The sequence below is a fragment of the Akebia trifoliata genome, chromosome 4, assembly GCF_017979445.1.
Source record: "Akebia trifoliata isolate Shusen 1 chromosome 4, ASM1797944v1, whole genome shotgun sequence".
Taxonomy (NCBI): Eukaryota; Viridiplantae; Streptophyta; class Magnoliopsida; order Ranunculales; family Lardizabalaceae; genus Akebia; species Akebia trifoliata.
The window spans coordinates 19,417,183-19,441,783 of record NC_141378.1 but is presented as its reverse complement, the minus strand read 5'-3'; the positions used below and the strand labels follow the sequence as shown (position 1 = coordinate 19,441,783).

The following is a 24,601-nucleotide window of genomic DNA, read 5'->3' as shown; positions in this document are numbered from 1 at the left end:
CCAAAATGTAGTCTAGCATTTATATTTTTGCCACTGCAATTTATGACAACCTCACAACATCTCCTAGGAAGAGCCTATTAGTCTCATCCAATGTTCTACATTATGATAATTTAGGAAAAAAATATACACTTTTCTAGGAAAAATGTAAATTGATCTAACCAAATTAAACTAGGTTCGATATTGATTGACCAAATTTAGATATTTTTTAACTAATCATTGGTTAAATTTTTAAACATTGGACTCTAATTATCTTTTGAGAGAAAGAGATCACCTTGGAAACATATGAACCAATTATTGATCATGAAATGGTATTTCTCTCATTTATGGTTTCAAATCTCAATTTGACTTATGGTCTTGTCCATCGAATTATTCCAAATAAGTCATCTTGTAACTTGGTGTATGATTATTTATTAAAGTATATTTACATATAACTCACTATAATTTTATTTTTTTATATATAAAAGTAGATTTTAAGATCATTAGTCACAAGATCATTTTGTATTTAAATAATAATTATTTAAATTATAAAAAATAAATATTTTGATATAAAAATTACAAAATCCTAATTGACTTAATCCAGTTTTAATGACTTGACCAAGATTTTCAAAATATCATTTGAGTCATATTGTTTGGTCTTGTGAGATGGTGTGAAGCTTGAATGCTATGTAAATCCATCTCATTAGTGAATGATATCGAGATGAGTTGAGCAAGTCATCTTGATCTTGGATAACATTTGAAATCATGCTTTCATTTTGAGTTGAAAGAAGATTTTATCATATTATCTAGATGTTTTCCTTCTCTTTGTCCTCCAACAATTACGAGGTTGTTTGGAGTTTTTTTAAGCTTCCTTCTTAGTTGAGAGTCCTACTCCTACTTTGGGATGATTCCTTCCGTCAAAACAACCAGAATAGAGGAGCAAAGAGAAAGAGAGTCTAAATTTGAGTCCAAATCCCTTGTTCCCGTCATATAGACGATGGATCCAAGATACAACTTCACAAGTGATTTTGATTCAATCTTATAAAACATCAAAGGGAAATAAATTAATTTACAAAAAATAAATTACAACGTAAGAAATAAAACTTAGATCACTTACCAAATGAAACTAGAAATCCAGATAAAAATCAATAAGAGAGATCCAATCTAATTTTGATAGAGTTTTCTCCAAGCTTTTAACCTCCATAAGTCCTTTTTGATGTTTTATAGAACTCCCTTATTTCTAGACTCATAGGAGACTTTGTTACAAAGATAAATGAAGTTACAAAAATACCCCACAAAACAAAATTAAAAAACATCTATCATTCTTTATATGCATAGCAAACGATGCATCTTGATGTGTTTTTCTTTTGAATTTTACTGGTTTATTCTTCTTTCTTCTTGCCTGTGCTCTCTTATTTGATCAAAATTGTGTTATTTCAGACACCAAAGGTCAATTGAACTATACATTAGGGTGCCAAAATTTTTAGAATACTGTCTGAGTCATCTCATTTGTCTCATGAGATGATGTGAAACCTGAGACACTTTGTATGTCTCATTAGTGAACGATATCAAGATGACTCAAGCTAATCATCTTGGTCTTACGACGTGATTTAAAACCATGCTCTCATTTTGAGTTTGAAGGGGAGGTGTATCGTATTTAATCGGTTTGCCATAAGAAAATATTGGTGTACTAATAGAAGTCCTCTTATAATTAATTTGGATAGATAGAAGAAGTTTGAAGAAACTCAAACAACTCAGATTTTTTCTTACGAAAATCCACATTTCCACGTGGCATATTTCTACTGGACAAATCATAATCTTACAAAAAAGTTGTAAAAAAAAAAAAACACCTGGGTTTTCTTTTTCGATTAATGCAGGAGTGACCTCAGGCTCTCTCTCTCTACTTCATGGAATTCTCCCAACACCTCTTATCCTACGCCCACCGCCATTGCTTAAAATGCGCACCCTAAGCCCATCATCTCTTGCTTTTCCTTCTCTCCATCAACCTCAATTCCTAATACCTCTCAAAGCCACTTTCCCTTTCTCTCTTTTCAAACCAAAGCGTCTCCACATCTTCAAACCATGTTTTTCTTCTCTCAGAGAATCCAAGAAACAAAAAATCCTTCAAAAGCCCTCTAATATCCCACAAAGCCTTAGAAGGCTTGTGATTTCTAAGAAAGATGGGGAAGATGAAACCGAAGATAAGAATTCGGTTAATGGAGATGATGCTTTCGAGGGGGGAAATGCCGTTAAAGGAGCCCTTTTGGCGGGTCTTTTGCTTGTCGGCGTCGTCGGGGGTTTCGGTACTGTTGGGTACATTTATAAAGATCAAATTAATTCATTTTTGACGCAATTTTCGGGTTTCATTGAAGGTAATCTTGGTAAAAAAAAAAAAAAATTATACCCATTTGGGTTTTTTTTGAGAGTTTTAGTTTAATTTTATTGATTTATTGTGGAATTTGTTCTTTATGTTCAATTTTAGCCTTGCCGGGTTAATTCAGAAGTTCTTATTTATGAATGGAGAAATGGGTTTTCTTTAATCTATTTTTGTTTGGAATTTATTTGGAGTAGATGGCTTGTTTTGATTGAGAAAATTATGGTTTCCTTGCTTGGTAATTATTGTGATTTCTCATGATTTTAGGTAACACGATTCCAAGTATATATTGATGATTCCTGAAGTCCATTCATACTGAAAAATTAAAGAAATGCACCACCTAGGATGATTGTGATACATTAAATGTGAGCTGTACTTAACACATAGATAAGCTAAATTTGTGATCTTTAAAGAAATAATACTGCAGCGTAAACTACATACACTAACGAGAACCACACATTTGTTTGTCAATACAGTGGTCTAGGATACATTGAAGGCGATTATGTAGGGGCTTATGCTTCCTGGGATAATCTGTGATTCAGGATCGTATTTGATTTAGTTTCTTCCTTTTCTTACGTTCTGTTCTGCCACTTTGAAAATTGGAAGACTGGTAATTCATTTTGGGTAATGGGTCTTTTATCTTATAGTAATCTGCAATGTATTTGAAGTGGGAACTGGGTAGTTTGGTTTGTATCACCAAAGCTAACCGATACTTATTATTGATCTTTAGCTTTGCTTTCTACTTTATCTACTCATCTATTCCATAATCTAGAACATATAATCTTTGAGATATCCTTTTTCTAGGAATATTTATATTTCTTTTGATATATGGCTAAATTTTGGTTCAGCCTAGCTTCTCTAGAAGTATAACTTTTTCTAGAGAAGATTCCATATTTCCATCAATGGACAAGATCATGGTCCGTGGTATCACTTTTGTTCTTTTTTATGTTTGATGGCGAGTCTGTAAATCATTTGTTGATCCATTGTGCGATCTCTTATGCCATTTGGTTTCATGTCATTACTTAACCTTCGTTGGGTGTTTCACAAATTCTATTACAATTCTTCTTAAAGGTTGGTAGTTGGTGGTCTTAAAAATGGAGAGAGGATTCTTTGGAGCCTTACCCCCTTTGTTGTGTGCCAAGGAATATGGAAGGAAAGAAACTCTTGGGTTTTCAAGGGGTTGGAACATTCTATTCAGGAGGTCATTATATTAATTGTGATGTTACTGTACTTTTGTAGTGCTTTTAAGTTGTCTTCTTCAAAGGCTTGCTATTTAGATGGGAGTCGGTTTGTCGGGAGCCAGACTAAGTTCTAATTTGGGGGCTGTAGTGTTTTTCCCACGTGCTTTTTCTTTCTTCTCTCTGTATTCTTTTAACTTTGTCCTTTTCTTCGTAGGTCTGCTTGATCTTCTTCTACTGTTTGTACACCGCTTTCTTCTTTTTTAAGATTCTGTACTCAACCAAAAATAAATAAAAAATGGTCTAGCTTCACCAACATATAGGGTCCTCTTGTTTTGGTTTTTTCTAGAAATTAGTAGCTGTGTTTAGATAGAAAAACAATATCTAGATTGTTTATGGTCTCACAGCTTTGCTTCCTTTATTATGGCATGCTTGATCAAATATTGCTTTTCATGAACAGACTATGGCTCAGCTGGATATGCTCTATTTGTAGCTGTTTATGCTGGGTTGGAGGTATACATCTCTCTCTCAAGCTCTTTTTGGCTACCAAATTTCAACCTTTGACCGGGTCTTGTGATGCATAAAAACCTTGGCTTGATCAATGATCTCCAAACAGGAAAACATTTCATAATTATACTTACTCCACTAATCAAAATAAGCTCTCTTTTTCTCATATGTAAAATCAGCTTCTCTTTTACATCAAATGAATTCTACACACACACACAAATGGCCAACTAAATAGATCTTCACCATATCTATCTTCAAATCCATTATGTGAAAATGCAGTGAGGCGATCGATCAAATTCCCAGCTTTATGACCAAAAGGATAAGTTATGCTTCCCCGGCTGTTGCTGAACCTTTTAGTTAGATATCTATAGAAAGAGGGAAATGCACACATGCACATACACTCACATACATAGACATATTAGTGGTTCGTAATTAGTAGGAGAAGGCGGGTTTTGAACGTAGGTCATGGTTTCAACACTCGCAAACTTTGACCAACTTAGCTAGCTGGCACCTTCAATAAGCTCTATATTTAAGAACTTCTCTACCTTAATTTCCTAATTTTAATCAAAGTCCATTGGAAACTGTCATACTATAATTTTTATTTTTTATTTTTTATATAGGTAAAACTATCCTTCTATAATTGAATTAAGAAAATAGAAGCGTCACTATACTAAGCGTCACTATACTTATTAAAACTAATAAAACTATGCCCTCTTGAGCTTTCCAAATATGGTAAATTGTGATTTTCTAAACATATAGACTTATAAATCACTAAAATGGCAACCATGGGTTTTTATAATCCAAAGAATAAAATTCCTTGAGTTTCTTTCAGAAGCATGTATGAATTTTGGTGCTTCTTGGATACACTGTACTATGTTATTTCACCTCAATGTATGTGGTTGCATTAATCGCACATAATTTGAAAGAAGTTGGTTTTAAATTCTGAAGGTTCTGACTATGATTTATTATGAGTTATACTCTTTGATAGGATCTGCTTTTGGGGGTGCGGGGAGGGGGGAAGGGGTAATAGGAATTTGGTTCTTATGGAGTCAACACCAAAATAATTGAGGTGTCTCACCTCTTGAAGGAGCTATAACTGGCAACTAAAACAATTAGGGCGTGTTTGAAAACTGAAGGTTCTGTGCGAGAGCCCACAACTTGCACTAGTTGCTCAAAATTCTGTGTTTGAAAAATCTAAACTCACGTGAGTTCGGAACTCTCCAACTTGCAATTTTAAGGTATTTCAACTTTCACCCCAAGGGGTGAAAATTGACAACTCTCACTCTCTCTTCTTCTTATTCTTCTTCCCCACACCTAGCCCATGCCCATGTTTCGTCCTTCTCCTTTCACACTCTCCCCTCTCTCACACACACTCCCTCTCCTCTTCCTCCTCCTCCTCCTCCCCATCTTCTTCTTTTTCCTTTGTCTTTTTTTTTTTGGAAACCCATAACAGGGCTGCTCCCCTATCTCTTTTTTTTCTTCTTCTTTAAAATAGGGTTTTTTTTTTTTTCTGGTTTCTTAAACCCTAACCTTGATCTTCTGCCAGCAGCAAGCAAACAAATACAAACCTTCCAAATTCTAACCCTAGGTTTTAGATGCTTGAATTGAATGCAAGCAATTAGCTTGGAACCCTAATCATAGATTTTTTCTTTGTTCTCTCAATGATGGAGTTGAAGCTCTTTGCAACTATAGTTTGAATCATTAGCAACCAAACACTGAAGTTATAATTTACATTCACCTTCAACTTTCAAGTGTTGAACTTTAGAGAGTTGAACACCTAAAAGTCCAACACTCACACTCAACTAGATGTTTTCAATCACACCCTTAATCTTCATCTATAAAATGAAGAGGTTACACCTATTTACAGAGGCATGTCCTTAAACAAACCAACTTGTTAAACAAGCGAAACTTCTAATCAACTAATCAAGCAATTATTAAAAATGACTCTTAAGAACACTATATTTATTTGCTATTATATTGAAACAAATAGAAACCTAACTTACAAAACATTATTTATTTAATGGCTAATTAACCAATTATGGGCCCTCAATTGACTTGATCGACAACTATAAGAACTCAAATACACTCTAGAATTTCTTCCTTTTTGCTATTACTTGGGGGTTATGGTTGGAAAGGAATGGGAGAATCTTTAAAGGGGTGGCTTCTTCGGTACACGATTTGATTTTGAGTGTCTTGGGTTTGATGTATTTTTTGTTCAAGTTATGTCGGGAGTTTAAGGGTGTATTTTTTGAGGACTTCATTTTTAGATGGTACTTTCTTTGTAACTTGTAGCTTTTTTCTTGTGGTTGGTCATCTCAACTGCCGGTTGTATTTGCTATTATCTTCTCTTAATAAATTTACACTTATCAAAAGAAAAAAAAAAAAAATAGTCATCACATCAAGACCTTATTGGAGTTGGTTGAATGAAATCCTCTTCCTCCATTCAATTATGTCTAAATGCATCACTACCACAATCCAATATTCTTTTTGGTCCTTTTCTTTCTCTTTAGAACTTTCAACTTGAACTTTTTCTTATAACAATTTACTAACAATAGTTCAAGAATTACCATATATAATACATCCACAAATCACTATAAATAGTAAAACCATAATGTAATAAAAATGAAACTTATGTAATCTTAGTTTAACTATTAGAAATTCATCTTAATGGGCTGAACTTCATAAGTCTGAGCATATCCTTTAGCCACCAATCGAGCCTTAAGGCAATCAATAGAGCCATCAGGTTGATACTTAACTGTGTACACCCAACGGCAACCAACAGTAGTCTTCCCAAAAGGAAGATAGGTGAGATTCCATGTCTGATTTTGATAAAGGGCATGCATCTCGTCATCCATAGCAAGTTTCCGTCTAAAAGAAGTCAAAGCTTGACGATAAGTACTAGGAACAAAAATAGTGGACAAAGAGAATGCAAAAGAGCGAAAAGTAGAGGAAAGACGATGAAAAAATACAAAATTAAAAATAGGATGGTGAGTGCAGTAACGAATACCTTTTCGCAATGCAATTGATTGCGTTGAGGATGAGTGTTGTATGGGAGGATGTGGAAGGTCCTCAGAAGAAGTAGAAGGTGGAGGATCCTTAGGAGAATCAGGTGATGGTTCGACTGCTGCTAGACCGTAAGATACAATTTGGTGATACTTAGAGCATTGATAAACCTACAAAGGAGGAGGAGAAGAAACTGGAAGAGGAATAAAACTAACTCATCCTGACAAGAATGAATCAGATCAGAATCGAACAGACAACCCGTAGTGGAGAAAAAGGATGTAGACTCAAAAAAGGTGACGTCAACACTAGTATAATATCGACGTCCTACAAGATGATAACAACGATAACCCTTTTGAGTTTGAGAATAACTCAAGAAGATACACTTAATAGCTCTAGGAGACAAATCATGACCAGTTCCAAGAACGTAGAGAAAGAACACACCTAAAGACACGGGGAACAAGAGGAAAGGGTTTGGCTTGAGGTTATAACAAAGAGAAGAGTGTGTAGTTACCCAAAACAGGTGTATGAACTCGATTAATGAGGTAACAAGCAGTAAAAGCACCATCGGTCCAATAAGGTTTAGGCATTGACATGTTAAGTAATAGGGTGCAAGTGATATCCAAAAGATGACGAAGTTTATGTTCAGCGATGCCATTCTGTTGGGACATATGCGGGCATGTAGCCTAATGGATGATACCATGGTCTCTACTGAAATTAGATAAACAGTTTTAGGTATATTTAAGGGCATTGTAAAACGAAAATTTTTAACACAACATTCAAACTGAACAAATATCTTATTATAAAAAGTTATATTTTTTTTTGGGTAATTTAGAATGGTCTTTCATTAAAAAGAGACAAGTCATTCTAGAATAATCATCTACAAAAATGACAAAATAAGAAAAATAAAAAATAATATTTATTCTTACAGGACCCCAAATGTCCGAATGGACTACATCAAAAGGACTCAACTGACGACTCTCTAGACTAGGAGGAAAACTACTACAATGATGCTTGCCTAACTGATAAGCCTCATATTCTAAAACTGAAATTGGACTCAACGTGGGAATAAGTTGACGCAACTTCTGCAATGATGGGTGTCCCAAGCGATAATGCCACTGTAGAGGATAGATAGTAGCACTCATAGCAAGAACTGGCGCATCACAGTCCAGAAAATATTACCCATTTCATTCATGTCCTGAACCAATCACCTTTTTCATCTTGAGGTCCTGAAAAACATGAGGTAGGAGAAAAAGATTACAGAACAATTTAGTGATTTTGTTAGCTGACTGACAGATATAAGATTAAAAGGAAAATCAGGAACAAATAAGCCATAGATAGGAAAATCAGGAAAATCAAGAACCAATCATGAAGATCACCAGTGCTAACGACAAGGCCAGAAGAACCCGCAGCTAAAATAATATGAGATCTAAATGAATGAAAATTAGAAAAAAAATGGAGGTACCAGACATAGGAGCACTAACACTGGAGTCAATAACCCATGAAGATGACGAGGATCGAGCAACTACATAGGTAGAATTACCTGTATTAACCATAGTTGTTGTGGGAGCAGATGAGGAAGAAGGTGAACCTGACAACTTCTAAAGAATATGAGTCAGTTGAGCAGTAAGATTGTCTTGAGACTTAAAATCAGTAATCGGTGATCTGGAAGTAAATGGTTGAGTGATAGATGTGAAAGATGTATCAGCAAATGCATTATGGGCATAGTCAAGACGTCCCCATTTGTCCCAACAATAATCCTCGATGTACCCTGTCTTACCACAATAGTTGTATTTTCAATTGGACCTATCAATATCACGACTAGAGCAAGTACCACCATGATTACCACTATGTCCATCACCACGAGTACCACCACGTCCATTACGAGGAGTTCCACGAGCACCATCACTAGTGACTAAAGCAGATGACTCCTTAAGAGAAGGAGTTGGGTGCATAAGTGAGGCCCTTTGAAGTAGAGAATATTCATTCGCTGAAGTAGGAAGTCGTTCACCAACCAGAATCTAATCCTTGAAGGTACTATACTCTGAGTTAAGACTAGACAACAGTAATGCAACTTGAAATTCTTCCCGTTGACGTCGTTGAACTTCAAATGAGTGCTCAGTGGTTGATAAAGCAACAACTCTTCCCACATACCTTTCAAATTACTGTAATGTTCATTCAGTGGTTTATCACCCTGTTTGGTAGTGAACATACATTCAAATAACTCAAACACCCTAATCACATTACTCTCTTGAGAATACATATGTGCAAGAGAGCTCCAAATCTTCTTTGCAGTATCAAGGAGTTGGACATTGGAGGCTAGAGATGGTTCCATGCTTAACCAAAGCCAGTCATAACCAATGAATTTTCACTCCACCAATCTTTGTAGTTCTTGGAATCCTCAGATGCAGGATCTTCAACAAGGTGCTTCGCTTTCTTCTTAGCTCGTAAGAACACCCATAGGACCAAGAGTGATAATTATCTCCGTTCAAACGTACTGAGATAATCTGCTTGGTCAAATCATCACTTGGAGATCTACGTTCATCCATGAGAACAACCATGAAGAAGAGCAAATACACAATGAGGGAGGCAACAACCTGTGGGAAAGACACCGCAATAAAACCTTCTAAAAAGTCTGTAAAAAAAAAAAAAATAGTACCACGGAGCCTCAAAACGCAATCACAACCAACCACACCATAGATACACATCTAGGGTTTATCTTGTACCACTCCAACGAACCGAAATTCGTTTCACCACAAAACTGTAGAAATAAGGGTTTAAAAACCCAAAAAAAATAGGAGAGAAGGAAGAAAAACTCCGCTCTGATACCAAGTAAAAAAACCAAAACAGTCTAGAGTAAAAGGAAGAGGAGAAAGAGAAGATTGGGGAGAGGAAGGGAGATAGCCGACCACTTCTACAAGTAGTGTTTGTCTCTCTTACATATATTAAAAATACTAAAAAAACAGTATAATGTTTGGGGACCAATTACGTGGGCCCAAATGGCTGCCACACATAATAGAATCCCTAGGGGCTGTTGTACACTGTCGCACAAACTACAAACAGATTCTGCAGAATCTGTGATGCAGAATTTGTCTCTTCTTGCTTTTGAATTGCATGGAGTTGAAATATGCTTGTTTAAACTTGTTTCTTGATGTTAGTATGAAATCATGTCCTCTTTAATCTGATTCTTGTTGTTGGATGCTCCTTGGTTGTGCCGAAATATGGTGTTACACCTTATGTTTTTGGCTGCACCAATTTGTATCATTCTGAAATGTTAAAAATATCAAATGTTGCGTAATCCTCCTCATGAACTTTTATGGTTCAATATAAGGAGTACTGAATGAACATCAAAGATATACTATTTATTTACATTTTTAATAATTTAAACATGTTAAACTATGTACGATTTATTTCTGTTTACATAGTTTGTTAATGCTTCTGACAAAGACTTGGCTGAGTTGTATTTGACTTGGAGAATTGATACAATTTAACCTGGCTTGGTTCTGAATGATTCGCTGTCAATCTGAATATTTAATTCCTTTCTTACCTGTTTGTGATGCAATAATGTCCAGGTCATAGAAACTGTAACATTTGTGCAAGCTTTGTCATAATTTCTCTAGACCTTTTATTCAGACGTAAATTAACATAAATGCTTTATCCTTTGGTTTTCTTAACTTGGAATGGTTCACTTGTCTTAGGTCCTCGCAATTCCGGCCATCCCTTTAACCATGTCGGCTGGTCTTCTTTTTGGAACTTTTACGGGCACCATCATTGTCTCTATCAGTGGAACTTTATGATGTTTCCTGATAACTGTAATATAAATAATAAAAAATCATCAGCCATGGCTACTCAGTGGTATTTTTACCCTTTTGCAGCTTGCAGCAACTGTGGCCTTTCTCATTGCCAGATATTTTGCCCGTGATCGTATTCTTAAACTAGTTGAAGGAAACAAGAAATTTTTAGCCATTGACAAGGCAATTGGAGAGAATGGTTTCAGAGTTGTCACCCTCCTCCGCTTGAGCCCTTTACTTCCGTTTTCTCTTGGAAACTATCTTTATGGATTGACGTCTGTGAAGTTCATACCCTACGTGTTGGGCAGGTCTTGTTCCTATTAATGGTTTTTTTTTTTTTTCTGTCTGGCGGCCTTTATTCATTTGATGCTTATGAATTTAATTATTTAGTTTTTTTTTTTTTTTTGACACCTTGGGGATCTAGGCCTCTTAGAGTACCTGATTAATCCCACAGGACACACGCCATCCCTTCCACACATACAAGGTGTACTGGGATAAATCCTAGAGGGGAATCGAACTCAGGACCTCCGCTTCTTGAGGCTGTTTGTTTAATCCAAGTTTCTTGTCATTCTCATTTGAATTTATTTATTTATTTATTTATGACTTTCCTTGTACAAAGCAGAAGCCGAAGTTGATTTCACATGATTCTGCCACTTGTGTACCTCTTATTAGTTGCTAGATCAATTGCTAAAAGCATGATTCAATCAGTTCATCTGATTTTTAAATAATGGTGTGTAGAAAATACTAAGAATCCAACCTCCTTAAAAAAGTTTGGTACATTTCTATTTAAATATTTGCATGTACTGACTGTTGGAAGCTTTTTTCCATGGATGTTCCTTCTTTTGTTTTTTTTTTAAGGGTAAGCTGTGAGATTAGGTGGACCCCATCCTACTATATGAAAAGAAGAACAAAGAGTTGCATAAGTGGATATTCACAGCCATTAGCATCTTCCACAGCTATATTGTAACTAATATTACTTAGGAAATCAAGAAAAAAAATAAAAATAATCTCCTCTAATAGATGAACAGTCATTTGCCAGGAAGTCAGCTGCCTTGTTAGCTTCTCTAAAAGTAAAACTAAAAGAAATATCTTCGAAACATGCTTTGAGTCTCTCTCTCTCTCTCTCACACACACACAAACCCCTTCATATGGGGGTGCCAAGTTACAATTCAACATGGTGAGGCTGAAACAGAGATTGCATTCCCCAATCTTGTAATTCCTTTGTTGTTCCATATCTTTACAATTGCAAACTTTTGTATATATGACAGATGGATCATGTTACCAGTCATTGTCTTCCTACTTCCCTCTTTCTTAACCAGTTACAAAGTTGCTTTTTATTGTCAGATGCAATATTATCATATTATTTGTTTGAATAGCGAATTAGTAATATTTTATTTTTTATTTTGCCTGACGGGCTCAAGATTGAAGAGATGCATTTGTCATACTGAGTTATGCAAAATATTTAGTAAAAGTTATGGTTTCAGAATGGTATTGCTGTCATTTGGTCTTTGTATTTGAGGGTTCTATTGTGCATTGGTTACAAAAAAAATTGAGTTTATGTTTAATTAATAATTGATTGCCTCAAATTGGGGACAGAATTTTGTGGATATGAACTTATTTTGAAAATTGCTTTTGGCCAACATGCCATATACCCAAGCTAGTAGATTGATTTATAGCAAATAAAGCCCAAAAGATAAGCTAGTGCAGAGTGTTGGCCAAGTTTCATTCCTTCAATAGACGTGTACGGTGTACCAATAAACATGACGTTTATATCTATTGATAAATTTACAAAGTTCTACTTTATATAAAATTCAACCATACCTTTTTGGGTGCAGTTGGTTGGGAATGCTTCCAGGAACATGGGCATATGTCAGTGCTGGTGCATTTGGGCGAGCGATCTTTGTAAGTTGATCATGGTTTTAATCTTATATTTGCAAGTCTTTCTGTTTATATTTTTCTGAAATATATAGATGTTATGAATTGGAAGTTAGGTTTGCTCGAGCCCCAAATCAAAGGGTAATTACAGACCCTGGTATGAAGTTTCAGATAGATTGACCCCTGTAAACTTGATGAGCCTGAATGCCTGTAAAATTTATTCCAGTATGTTGAGTGTTTTTGAGTACTTTTGTCATATTGAGTATAAAGTATAGAAAGAATGTCTTTGGATAAGCTGATATATATTATAATCATTCAAGAAATAATAAATGAAGGCAGAATATCTGGACAATTTAAATATTGTTTTGGTAAATTGTGCTGTCAAGTGTCTGACAAGAGGTATGACACAGTACCATAATGGCAAATTCCCAGAAAATGGTGAATGCTTAAATCTGAAATATTTTATGTTTTTTAATATAATATTCAGGTATAACTAATCCAGTTTGACTGGGATCCCATAGCCATACCCATGTCATGCCATTTTGACATTGGTAACTTGGGATCATAAAGGTTCCATGAAACTTCGGATAATTCTCTCCTTTGACCGTTCTCTATTAAAGAAGAGAGCTGCTATTGCCACACCAATTCCTATGTAAATCACCAAAGAATTGCACACAGTTGGGGTGGCATTAGCAAAAGTTGGTGTGGCAGTAGCAGCTCTCTTAAAGAAACATGAGAGAAACATTTACCTATAGGGCAAAACACCCCCTACACATATAGTTTCATGGAAAATTTACTTTCTAGCCAATAAATTGGCAACATGTAAGTCATTAAGAGTCACTAGTTTATTGGAGGTTATTGTGTTTCATAATTTTATTATATCTGGCTATTATAAGTGGAAAAGGGCTTTCTTGGATCCTGTCTGAGATGCTGCTTTCATTGGCTTTTCAGCAAGAAGAATCTGAGGTCAGTTTCGCTGTAGGAAACAATCAGTTACTAACTTTTGGCCTTGGGCTCTTCGTGACGGCCTTGGCTGCAGCTTATGTGACACAGCTTGCAAAGGTAACACTTCTCTGTCGATAGCAAGTTTCTTAAATGTAGGTTCGGCCGAAAAAAAAAAAAAAAAAACACTATTTTTGTTCAAGGGAATGATAAGTGAGGATTCTGTGTCAAGCATAACATCAAGATATATCTACTATATACATGCCATACTTATTATCCAGATCATCTAATTGATTAGAGGTGAATTCAACCAAATCATATAATCTGGCCATCGTATTATGCTAGTAAATGATAATGAGTTATAAATTGTAGGTTGTTATAAAGTGAAAATTCTCCTATTTTCTTCTTTTTTCAACTAGCCTATTTATTTCTGTCTGGAGTAGTTCTGAGTTCTGACAAAGGTTTCATTACAAACAAGAATTTTTTTCCATTTCAAGAAACTTATTTCCCACCTTTGTTTGGTGTATTGATTTTAATAACACGTGATGTGGTGAGAAATCAGAGATTACAAATACAAGATTGAATTAACTAGAAAGAACAAGTCCACCAAGGATGGTACAAGGGACTCAAGTCCTTGCTACAAAGCTTTGAGCTTGAGATATAAAAGGGGATACAAGTCTAGGATACCTCTCATCTCCCCCCTTGGCCTCCTTAAATAGATTTGTCACAACTACCACCCACCCCAATTGATTACAAAATGAAATTAATTCCTTGTTTCCAACCACATAATTAGAGCTAATAACATAATTCTTCTTCCCAACTAATTCCACTAACACTAAACCCTAGATAATGGATTTTTTTTACACTTTCTTGAGAAGAGAAGAGACACCTAAGAATTTGATGAAAACTCTAGAGAATTAAATGCTTGGTCCAAGTCCAAATCGCTCAAAGCCCTAATAATTTTGGCCCCTTCCGTGTTACATCAACACATTAGGCTTTTAGCCTTTTAGTCAGAGCATATATACATTTTGTTCAAACAGCTTGATCATCTCAGGTCACAGTTTTTATGGGATAGCTAATAATTATAATTTTCCATTTATCCTCTCTTTAGTTCTGTTGGTTAGCAATAAATCATTTGTTGATAACGTACACGAAGGTACCTCAACATGAATATGAACAAAACGAAGTGTTTCAAAGAAGACTTACCTTGATGCATGGTTTACCTCCAGCCTAGGTCAACATAAGTTAAATGGAGTCTCTATTGCTCTACCCAAAGAGTCAAATTTGGAACTTCGTTAATTTAAATTTTCATATGAAGAAACTAGGTAGGCGTTTGGATAGGACTCCTTGGCTACTTCTGACTCTTGCGGGGAGTTAGAAGTCGTTTGGATGCGTTTGTATGAACTACTCTTTCGAAGAGTTACTCCGCGCAAGAACAAGAAATTACTCTTTATGAAGAAGTCAAGAAAACCTATTTCTCAAAACTCTTCTTGCGGGGAGTCAAAATCTAACGGTTCGTTTTACCAAAATACCCCTAACTTTATTAATTTTCTATGAAAATATTTCTAATTCATTTGCCCTTAAATCAAACAAAAGAAACATTTATTAATATTAATTTTTTTTTTTAATTTTGAGTATAATGGATTTAAACACATTATATTAATATTTAATATTTAAAATATTATATTATATTAATATTTATAGTTAAACACATTATATTAATATTTAATATTTAAAATATTATATTATATTTATTAATATTTATTATATTATATTATATTAATATTTATAGTTAAAATGTCAAAAACAATATAGTTTGAAGGCATATTATGACACTAAAAGACAGTCTGTCAATTTTTTTTTAAATTTTGAGTATAATGGATTTAAACACATTATATTAATATTTAATATTTAAAATATTATATTATATTATATTAATATTTATTATATTATATTATATTATATTAATATTTATTATATTATATTATTTAATATTTATAGTTAAATGTAAAAAACAGTATAGTTTGAAGGCATCTTATGACACTAAAAGACAGTCTGTCAATTTTTTTTTTTAATATTATGTCAAAAACAGTCGGTCAAATTTTTTTTAAAATTTTAAGTATAATGGATTTAAACATATTATATTAATATTTAATATTTAAAATATTATATTATATTATATTAATATTTATTATATTATATTATATTAATATTTATAGTTAAAATGTCAAAAACAATATAGTTTGAAGGCATATTATGACACTAAAAGATAAAAAACAGTAACTGGTATAATATAAGGGTATTCTAGTCTTTTTTCTAGAAGTCATGAGAAGTCAGTATGGTTTCCCAAACAAACTTCCAGCACAAAAGTACTTCTGCCAGTACTTCATAGAGTTGATTGCCAAACGCCATTTCTGCACATAATTACTTTTCCAGCTCTTCCATAGAGTACTTCAGCTCCTGTTCTTTGGAAGAGTAGTTCTGCTCCTGGTATCCAAACAGGCCCTAGGTTTTTCAGAGGCCCTTACTACACCTAGCATCGAATGTTCTGGGAATGCTCATTATCAATAATTAAAGCAATGATGGGTTGCATTGGAGTTGGACCGTCCAAATATTTTGCAGGCTATGTTCTCTTATTATCTCGGATCCATCCATAACTAGTACAATAAAATCCATTACTCTGAGAACCTTCAATTCTCTTACCATCAATTTTTGTTACTAATGATAGCCGGATACTTCAATATGCTTATTGTATTCATATCCCTCTATACAATGTACTGCATGGATACTTTTATGATTCAATTTCCTGTTAAACTACTATTTATTTTCTTATCTCCTAACAAATTGCTTGTTAGTCTATCAACAAATGTGTAAATAAGACTATTACAAATCTTACTTTAAAAAGTTTGCAATATTTAAAGTTTAATTACATATTAGGCGATGGAAACATAAAATATTGATACCTAGCTAAAATAAATAAATAATGATATATGATATCAATATATGGGATGGGATACTCATGTCCATACCCCTACCCTGTATTTTAGGAAATGAATAGTTGTAACATCCTTTCCCATACAACTTTCCATACCTAGGCATCTTAGATTCTAACATTAGTTATAACTTTAGCATATTTATCCTTAATAATGATGTACTTGTGTATGACTTATTTTCCCCCTAATACCCACCAAACTAACTCTTTACATACTATATCATATACTTTTTCTAAGTCAATAGAGATTGTCGATATTTTTCTTCTTTACTCCAAACTTCTTTAAGGTATGTTTGATTGCACATGGGAACTGGGTAGAAAATCCATTTTTTCACTCATCCAAAAATGCAGCAAAGACCGGATTTTATTTTCTCACATATATCCATGGGAAAAATGAAATCCACCCCCAAATCTCAAAACTTTAATCTTCTTTTTGTTCTTCCCCACCACCACCACCGTCGTCGGCCAGCCTCTCTCTCTCTCCTTCATCTTCTTCTTTCTCCTCCTCCCTCCGCATCCACCCCCTGCTCCCCGCCGTCACCTCCCCCACCTCTCTTTTCTTTCTCCTCCACCTCTACTATTTGCTCTCCCCCCCCCCCCCCTTTCCCTCTTCTCTGTCTCTCTGTCTCTCTTCCTCCTCCCCCTCTTTTGAATTTTTTTGTTATATTGTTTCTAGATGCAATCAAACTCCGAAAATTGATTTTTCCACCCTACCCATTTTACCTAACTATTTTCCCATGGATTTTGAGTTTCAAGGAAAATGAATTTTTTTGCTATCAAAAATATTCTAATTGCAAAAGTAAGCAAATAGTCTCAATAATTGGTATTCCTTGCATGAAATTAAATTTATTATTTGATATCATTATTGTCTTAATGTATTCTCTATTACTGTAATTTCAATGTGTGAGATTCATAATTTTTTTCCCATGCTAAATATTACTATTTTCATGCCTCCTTTATTTTATAGATGAGTATCATGATATTTGGCATATTATTTTTCTCCGATGTTCTATTAAATACCTACTTAGAAAACCTATAGTGGAGCTTGGGGTACAAGTATGTGTGGAAAAATGTTATCCTATATAAACATTCAATAGTGTGCTTATTTACTAAAAAATATGTTGAAAACATAGAACAAATGTTTAACGTATTATATATATATCCTTGTGTGCGTGTAAATATATCACATATTTTCGTAATTTCTAATATATGCTTTTAGTTGTATTTTTTTTTTTTTTTTTTTTATTTTCCCCCATTTTTATCCTTTTTTATTTCACCTATTTTTTACTAAAAATTTTCCTTACCGTTTTAAATTTGTACTCTGACATGGTGAAATATGATGCCAACAACTAGGGGTGCACATTGGATTGGGTAAATCCGAGAATCGAACCAATCCGAAGCCTTTTGGATTGGATTGGTTTGGATTGAGCATGGTTTGGTTCGGGTGCGGATTGTATATAAAAAAGAAATCCAATTGATTTGGTTCAGTTCCGGATTAGGGGTATAATATAACTGAACCAATCCGAGAACCGAACTAATCCGAAGTATATATATATAAAGGGTCCCGTTCAGCAACAAACATTTTGGCAAAACATTTTTCAAAACATGGGTTAGAGGTTTGGAATGGGCTGATTTTTGGTGAGGATGATCTCTACGGTGAGGAGATCATCCTCACCAAAAATCAGCCCATTCCAAAACTTCTAGCCCCATGTTTACAAGTTGAAAAATCGTGGACCGTCCATTTTTTGTAAACCATTTTTGATGGGGTTAGAAGTTTTGGAATGGGCTGATTTTTGGTGATGATGATCTCCTCATCGTAGAGATCATCCTCACCAAAAATCAGCCCATTCCAAAACCTCTAACCCATGTTTTGAAAAATATTTTGCCAAAATGTTAGTTGCTGAACATTTCCCATATATATATATATCTTTATTTATTTATTTAAAAATAAAATCCTTTCTTGGTTTCATTCTTCTATTATCTATTTTTCTCTCCTTCAACTTCATCTCCTCTATTTTTTTCTAACAAAAACTCATAAAAAAATGTACACAAATCTTTCTCTCAACTCTCAAATGGATCAACCCATTTATAAAAAAACTTTTTCAAAAAAGTTGATTCCTTATTTTTTTACGAGAACCTTTATGCCGTGTTTGTTAGATGAAATATACTAGACGAACCTAGATTTGGATTTGTTTATGAATTAGTTTCCTCACTAATCCATCCAAAATACCAATTTTAAAATTGTAATTTTTTTTTAGTCTCATTGAGCTTCCTCTAATTTTCAATTTATACAGATTTCAGTTAAAATTTAATCATAAAATCAATTTCATTTTTAAAATAGACATTATTTATGATCCAATCCAAATGGTTCCTCTTTTGAAAGAACAAATACTAGTTTTTCTATTTTGAAAGTATGAGAACCGAGAATCGATCCGAACCAATCCGAATCAAGGTTAGTTCGGATTGGTTCGGTTCTATAGGATAATTGGATTGGTTCGGTTCCAAATTTGTAGAACCGATCATGTTTGGTTCGGTTCCAATTTTGCCAAAATCCGAATTAATCCGAATCATGTGCACCCCTACCAATAACAAACCACACCAACAAGCACCATCCTTAGTATGACTACCCCCACCATGTTTCTCTCTCTCTCTCTCTCTCTCACAAACACACGCACATACACACACACACACAACCCTCTAAGTACTATCTAGTCTTGTTATTCTCCATGTGTTGGGCCCAGTAATGGCATTGTTCGGGGAATGCTTGTTGATTACGTAGTTGACGTAGTCTGAGTTTCTTTTCGTTCATCGCTAAATTTTAAGGTGCAAAGTGAAAAATTGGACAGAGGAAGAGGGACTTGCAGACAAAATGAAGTACAAATACTCCTTTAATCATGTTGGGCAACCAAAGGGTAAAGTTCGGCAGTTGAGCAACAATTTTTTTTTAATAGATAAAGGGAAGGCAAGAAATACAAGAAACAACAAAAAGGAAAAGTCGAGGTGACCAACCCAAGAAAGTGAAGAAAAAGAGAAAAAAATAAATAAAAAGCTATGACTAGCTAGATTACAAACTTTATCCCACCGGACTAGGAAGTCTTCAAAAAACACCCTTTTGAACTCCTTGAAGATTTTACAAAAATAAAAACCCTAAGACTGACAAGAAAATTTCTTGAGTAGAATGCACCTTTCCATCAAAGGTCCTAGAGTTTCTTTCCTTCCAAATGCCCAAAGTAATCACAAATGGAGTAAGACTTCAAATCAACCTCTTAGAGGCCCAGAAGCTTGACCGAAGCTGCAGCGACTCCGCAAAGATACCTCATACTGAACCCTACAAGCAACTGTCCACTCCAAACCGAGATAAAAATTGATCCCACAGCTCCTTAGCCACTTTACAATGCCCTAACAAATGATTAACCAATTCCTCGTCTGACAAACACAAGCAACAATAGTTCGGACCACAAAAGCCCCTTCTTCTAAATTGATCTAGCATTAGAATCCTTTCATAAGCTGCTGTCCAAACAAAGAAAGCCACCTTAGAGGGTACCTTTGGGTCCCATACAGCGATATGTGGAAAAGTAGGATCCCCACATCAAACCCTTGCTATTAGTACTCCAAGCTCTCGAATCCTCCCCTTGAGTTCCTTCTGAAACACTTTCAACGCAAGGATTAACTCCAAAACCTCCTGGACCTCCCAATCATTCAATGATATCCTTAACCTCAGCGACTTCAAAATCAACATTCCAAACTGGTTCTTCTGTTTTTAGGTGGTGGTGGTTTGTTTTTTTTTTTTTTTTTTTTTTTTTTTTGGGGGGGGGGGGAGGGATACTGGGTGAGTTGATTGGCTAGGCTGGATTCCTGGAATTTGCAAAACTGATGAGTTTTCATTATGCATATTGACTTGAATTCAAAAATCAGACAAGAATGAGTCTCTCATTATTTTATTTTTTTGTTGCTATATGTGATGCTGGTTTGTGTTTGGGATCTAAGAATGGAGTAGTGATTCTTTTTCACGAAAACAATCTGAAATTCTATATGAAAACATTGTTGCTTTGGTACTACAAGTGATTGGAAATTCCATTGCGATAACATTAACTCGGTTGTTTCTTCTCTTATGGTGCAGGATGCTGTAAAAGATATTGAGTAGAAGATATCCATACAGAGGTTTGCTTGAATCCTCTGATTTTTTCTACACCAAAATTATTGTAACTGTAAATTTGATTGATGCATCACTATCTTGTAAATTATTGGACTTCATTTTAACTGAATCTAATAAAACCTGATGGATTTTTGAAGTGTATTATTAATCTCTATTACATCTTACATTATCTTGTGCCGTGTCAGTGATTACTAATAGCTAATTCTTTTGAAGTGTGTGTTAAATGATCTGGAATTTTAAATTAGTCATTGATATTTACTAAAATTCAGTGGGTCTGAAATTTGTCGGCTATTTTATCCTTATGGAACTGGGTTTCCTTTCGAGTATGCAAAATCATGGGATTTTTATTGGGATGCATTCAGTTTGATGAATCAACTCAGATGGCTTGCTGAGTCAACTGCTCTACATTATATGACAGAGAAGTTCTAGTATCTATGAGCATATAATAAGAGTTGGTCCATGTTTACTCCTTGATCTTATTTTCTTTCTGCACTCACATTTATGAGGCCTTGTGGGTTACAATGCTTGATCCAATTGGATAATGTTTTTCACACTATGATGATTATTTTCATAAAAATTAGTTCATTTTGATCTTACAAATCATATGAAAAGTTGATTTGAAATAGCGACTTAATAATAATAATAATAAGAGATGGGATTATATGGACTGAAGGATTATCTATCTCTATGGATTATATGTCAACATGGTGTCCAAATACACTATCAGGTGCCACATGCATGTAGGGCATAAAATTTTATTAATTTGATCGATTGTAAAACTTGTTGTGTAAATGCAGAGATATAAAAATTAAAATAAGACTTTGGGTAAGTCGAATTCGTTCCACAGGGACAGTTTGGATTCAAAAGCTCATTCGGATAAAAAAGTTCTAAACAAAATTAGAAAACAAATTCCTAAAAAATCAAATTGATTTGTAAAAACAGAGAAGAAAGTAGCAATTAATTTGTAAATGAAATTAAAACTAACAATAGAGATTGAAAATATAATTCACGTAGTAAGTCATTGCTCGTGGATCGGAAGATAAATCGAATTAAACATTGATGGTAATTAAAGAGTATTCATGAGAATCCCAAATTCAAACAAGTGTAGTTGACTTATACTTCAATTCATCACAGAGCATGATTGTTCTTGAGCTTATCTAAGTAATAATCATCAAAGTTTGATTTGAATGTATAAGTTTACTAATCTTATCCTAAGAGAATTCTCAAAATTAACATGTAAAGCAGAAATAAAAAATTAGAACAATATTGATAGGATGAAATTGCTTCGGCATTCTTGACTTCTCTAAGGAGAGTCTAGTCGATCATCGCAAGGATCATATTGCAACAGTAATAAAAGCATGAAGATAATAGATGGAGAGAATGTAGAACAGTACTGCAACTTGATTCCTTCCTTGATGGTCTCTCAAAAGAGTTACAATAGGAGCTAATGGATCACTCTTGATGTTCTCACTACACTCAAGAGCTCACCCAAAGGAAAATTACAGAGAATTCTAAAGAAAGAAACTAAAAAAAATACAGAAGAAGAAAGCCCCTTTCTCTGAAATCAACCTTCCAATTTATAACATTCGTATTCGAGTAGTCGGGTCGATTTGACAGATGATTTGATTCGAATGACCCAATCAATTACAACCACCGAAGCAATTAGAAGTTTTATGCGAATCTCGAGGACATATTCCTCGAGATGACCACGGCGCGGTCTTACCTAGCCACGACGCGGTGATGTGGCACCCAAATCAGCTGGTTTTTGGTTGGTTACTTCCTCTTTGCTCGCATGTTGTAACAGTAATTGTTATCTCTTTTGTTGGTTTCCGAATGTGCCATTTTCACCTGAAATTAGTAACACATTATTGTTAGCTACATTAATTTGGGATTTAATATAATTTATTATTATTTTTAATGAATTAGTATTCAAACTTTGATAATCTTGGTGAAATTAAGGTCCCAAAGTGAAATTATTGGGACCTTATCATAACTCTAAAAATAAAAAAACAAAAACATAATTGAATAAAAAGAGTTTTTCACTGTTGGATTTAAATTTTAAATCTAGGAAGGAGTTCAATGACCGTCCTTTTTTAAACTCAAGATCTTATGTCAAAAAATGTGTTTTCGGGGCAGTCCACATGGGGCAAATGTGGGCCTCAGTCCATGCAACTTTTTCCCTACCAATAATAATAATAATATATTTTAGATGTCTGTGAATCAATGTTATGGTTTCTGCCTTTTTCTAATTTCTAGAATAATTAGAACAACAGTAACTAGAACATACCCAAAGAAGGAAACAAATCAAGAAAAGAAAACTATTTTTCCCTACTTATTTTGCAGAATAATGTACAATCAAATCCATCGTTCTCAGTCTACATTGTCCTAAATCTTATATCCAACTGAAGTACTCAACATGATCTCACATTAATCCAATTTTCTGATGACACGAAGGTGCTATCTCTCCCCCACAATCTTGTAAATCCATCTCTTTGGCTACTACAACACGTTGCTAATGGAATTCTGGTTGGAAGCTCTTCCATAATTTGAACCTCTGATCCATCTGACTCGTAATTGGATTCATACAATCCAATATCTAAGATACTTGCGGGTGATCTAGCATCCTCATTCAAACACCCGCATGTAGAGTTCATCGAAACAAATGGATGTTTTAGTAGTTCTTCACTGCTCCATCTCATATTTGGGTCCCTTTGCATGCATTTAGCCAAAAAATCCAACCCATCCTTGGAAAATTTTGTAGGAAACTGAGGTGTGTAGTTGCTGCATGCAATCTTGAAAATCGTAGCCATCGGATTTGCAGCCTCATCACCCCATGGGTTTCTCCCGGTAGCCATTTCGATGATGGTACATCCCAACGACCAAATATCGGATTCAAAGTCCAACCTTTCGTTTCTCAAAACTTCGGGCGCCATCCACAATGGAGTTCCACTTATAGATTTCCAAGAAAATTTCATACTATCATCATTTCTGTTCGATAAATTTAGCCTTCGGGCACACCCAAAATCCCCCAATTTGATGTTTCCAGATGAACCCAAGAGCATATTCTTGCATTTGATGTCACAATGTACGATCCCATTCTTGTGGAGATACTTCAATCCCTCGAGAATCTCTCTTGTGTAGAGACGAATCACTGACTCATGTAGAGAACCACCGAACTTCTCCATTAAATCCGATAAGTTCCCCCCACCCATGAATTCCATGAAGAGGTTTGCTCCATTTGAGAAATCTTTCCCTAAGTATCGAACAATGTAGGGTGAATTTAACTTCTCTAGAATGTCAGCCTCATTTTCAAGGGATCGAATTCCAGCAACAGATTCAGAAGATTTTGCGACGAAGAGCTCTGCGGTGGATTTGTTCATGGCCAAGTTTACAATGCCAAAGGACCCAGATCCAATTGTGTTGCCTTTCACCCATTGTTGAGGAGAAGTTGAACATTTTCCCGCCATTTTCTTCGCTTCAAATGCTTAAAGATTCAATTTTTATTTTTTTCAATTTCATTTATCTTCCCCCTCTTTAGACCTTTGCAGAATAAATCTTATAAAGAGAAGGAAAAATAAATAAAAGAATAGAGGATTTGAATACAGAAAGAAATATTCGCTAAAGGGTTGAGAAATCTCTGTTTGAATTATCTCGAAATGAAATTCTCTTGAAATTAAGAGATTAAAAGAGACAAATATTGTATTAGAAAAAAAACAGAGAATTTTCTACACAAACAAACAGAGGAAACAGAGGATTTGAACTGCAAATGGTTAAGAATCTTCTTCGTCGTTGCTCGCGTTGTGTTTCCTA

The 24,601-nt window shown here is 34.6% G+C and overlaps 1 protein-coding gene and 1 pseudogene across 2 annotated transcripts; one reads left to right on the top strand and one right to left on the bottom strand.

The window, feature by feature from the left end:
* Positions 1–1,832: 1,832 nt before the first annotated feature.
* Positions 1,833–20,960, top strand: LOC147404350 (uncharacterized; annotated as a pseudogene). Its single transcript, XR_015177735.1, has 7 exons — positions 1,833–2,348; positions 3,989–4,041; positions 10,734–10,833; positions 10,918–11,134; positions 12,662–12,728; positions 13,653–13,763; positions 20,756–20,960. The product of XR_015177735.1 is annotated as an uncharacterized LOC147404350 (transcript).
* Positions 20,961–23,186: 2,226 nt separating this feature from the next.
* On the bottom strand, positions 23,187–24,601 carry LOC147404349 (mitogen-activated protein kinase kinase kinase 17-like). The gene has a single exon (XM_086437729.1). The coding sequence runs from the start codon at positions 24,256–24,258 to the stop codon at positions 23,203–23,205; it is 1,056 nt and encodes a 351-aa protein (XP_086293855.1). The 5' UTR covers positions 24,259–24,601; the 3' UTR covers positions 23,187–23,202.

Bases quoted from the DNA above. Each gene is read 5' to 3' on its own strand.
- LOC147404349 (XM_086437729.1), bottom strand. From the start codon at position 24,258: ATGGCGGGAAAATGTTCAACTTCTCCTCAACAATGGGTGAAAGGCAAC.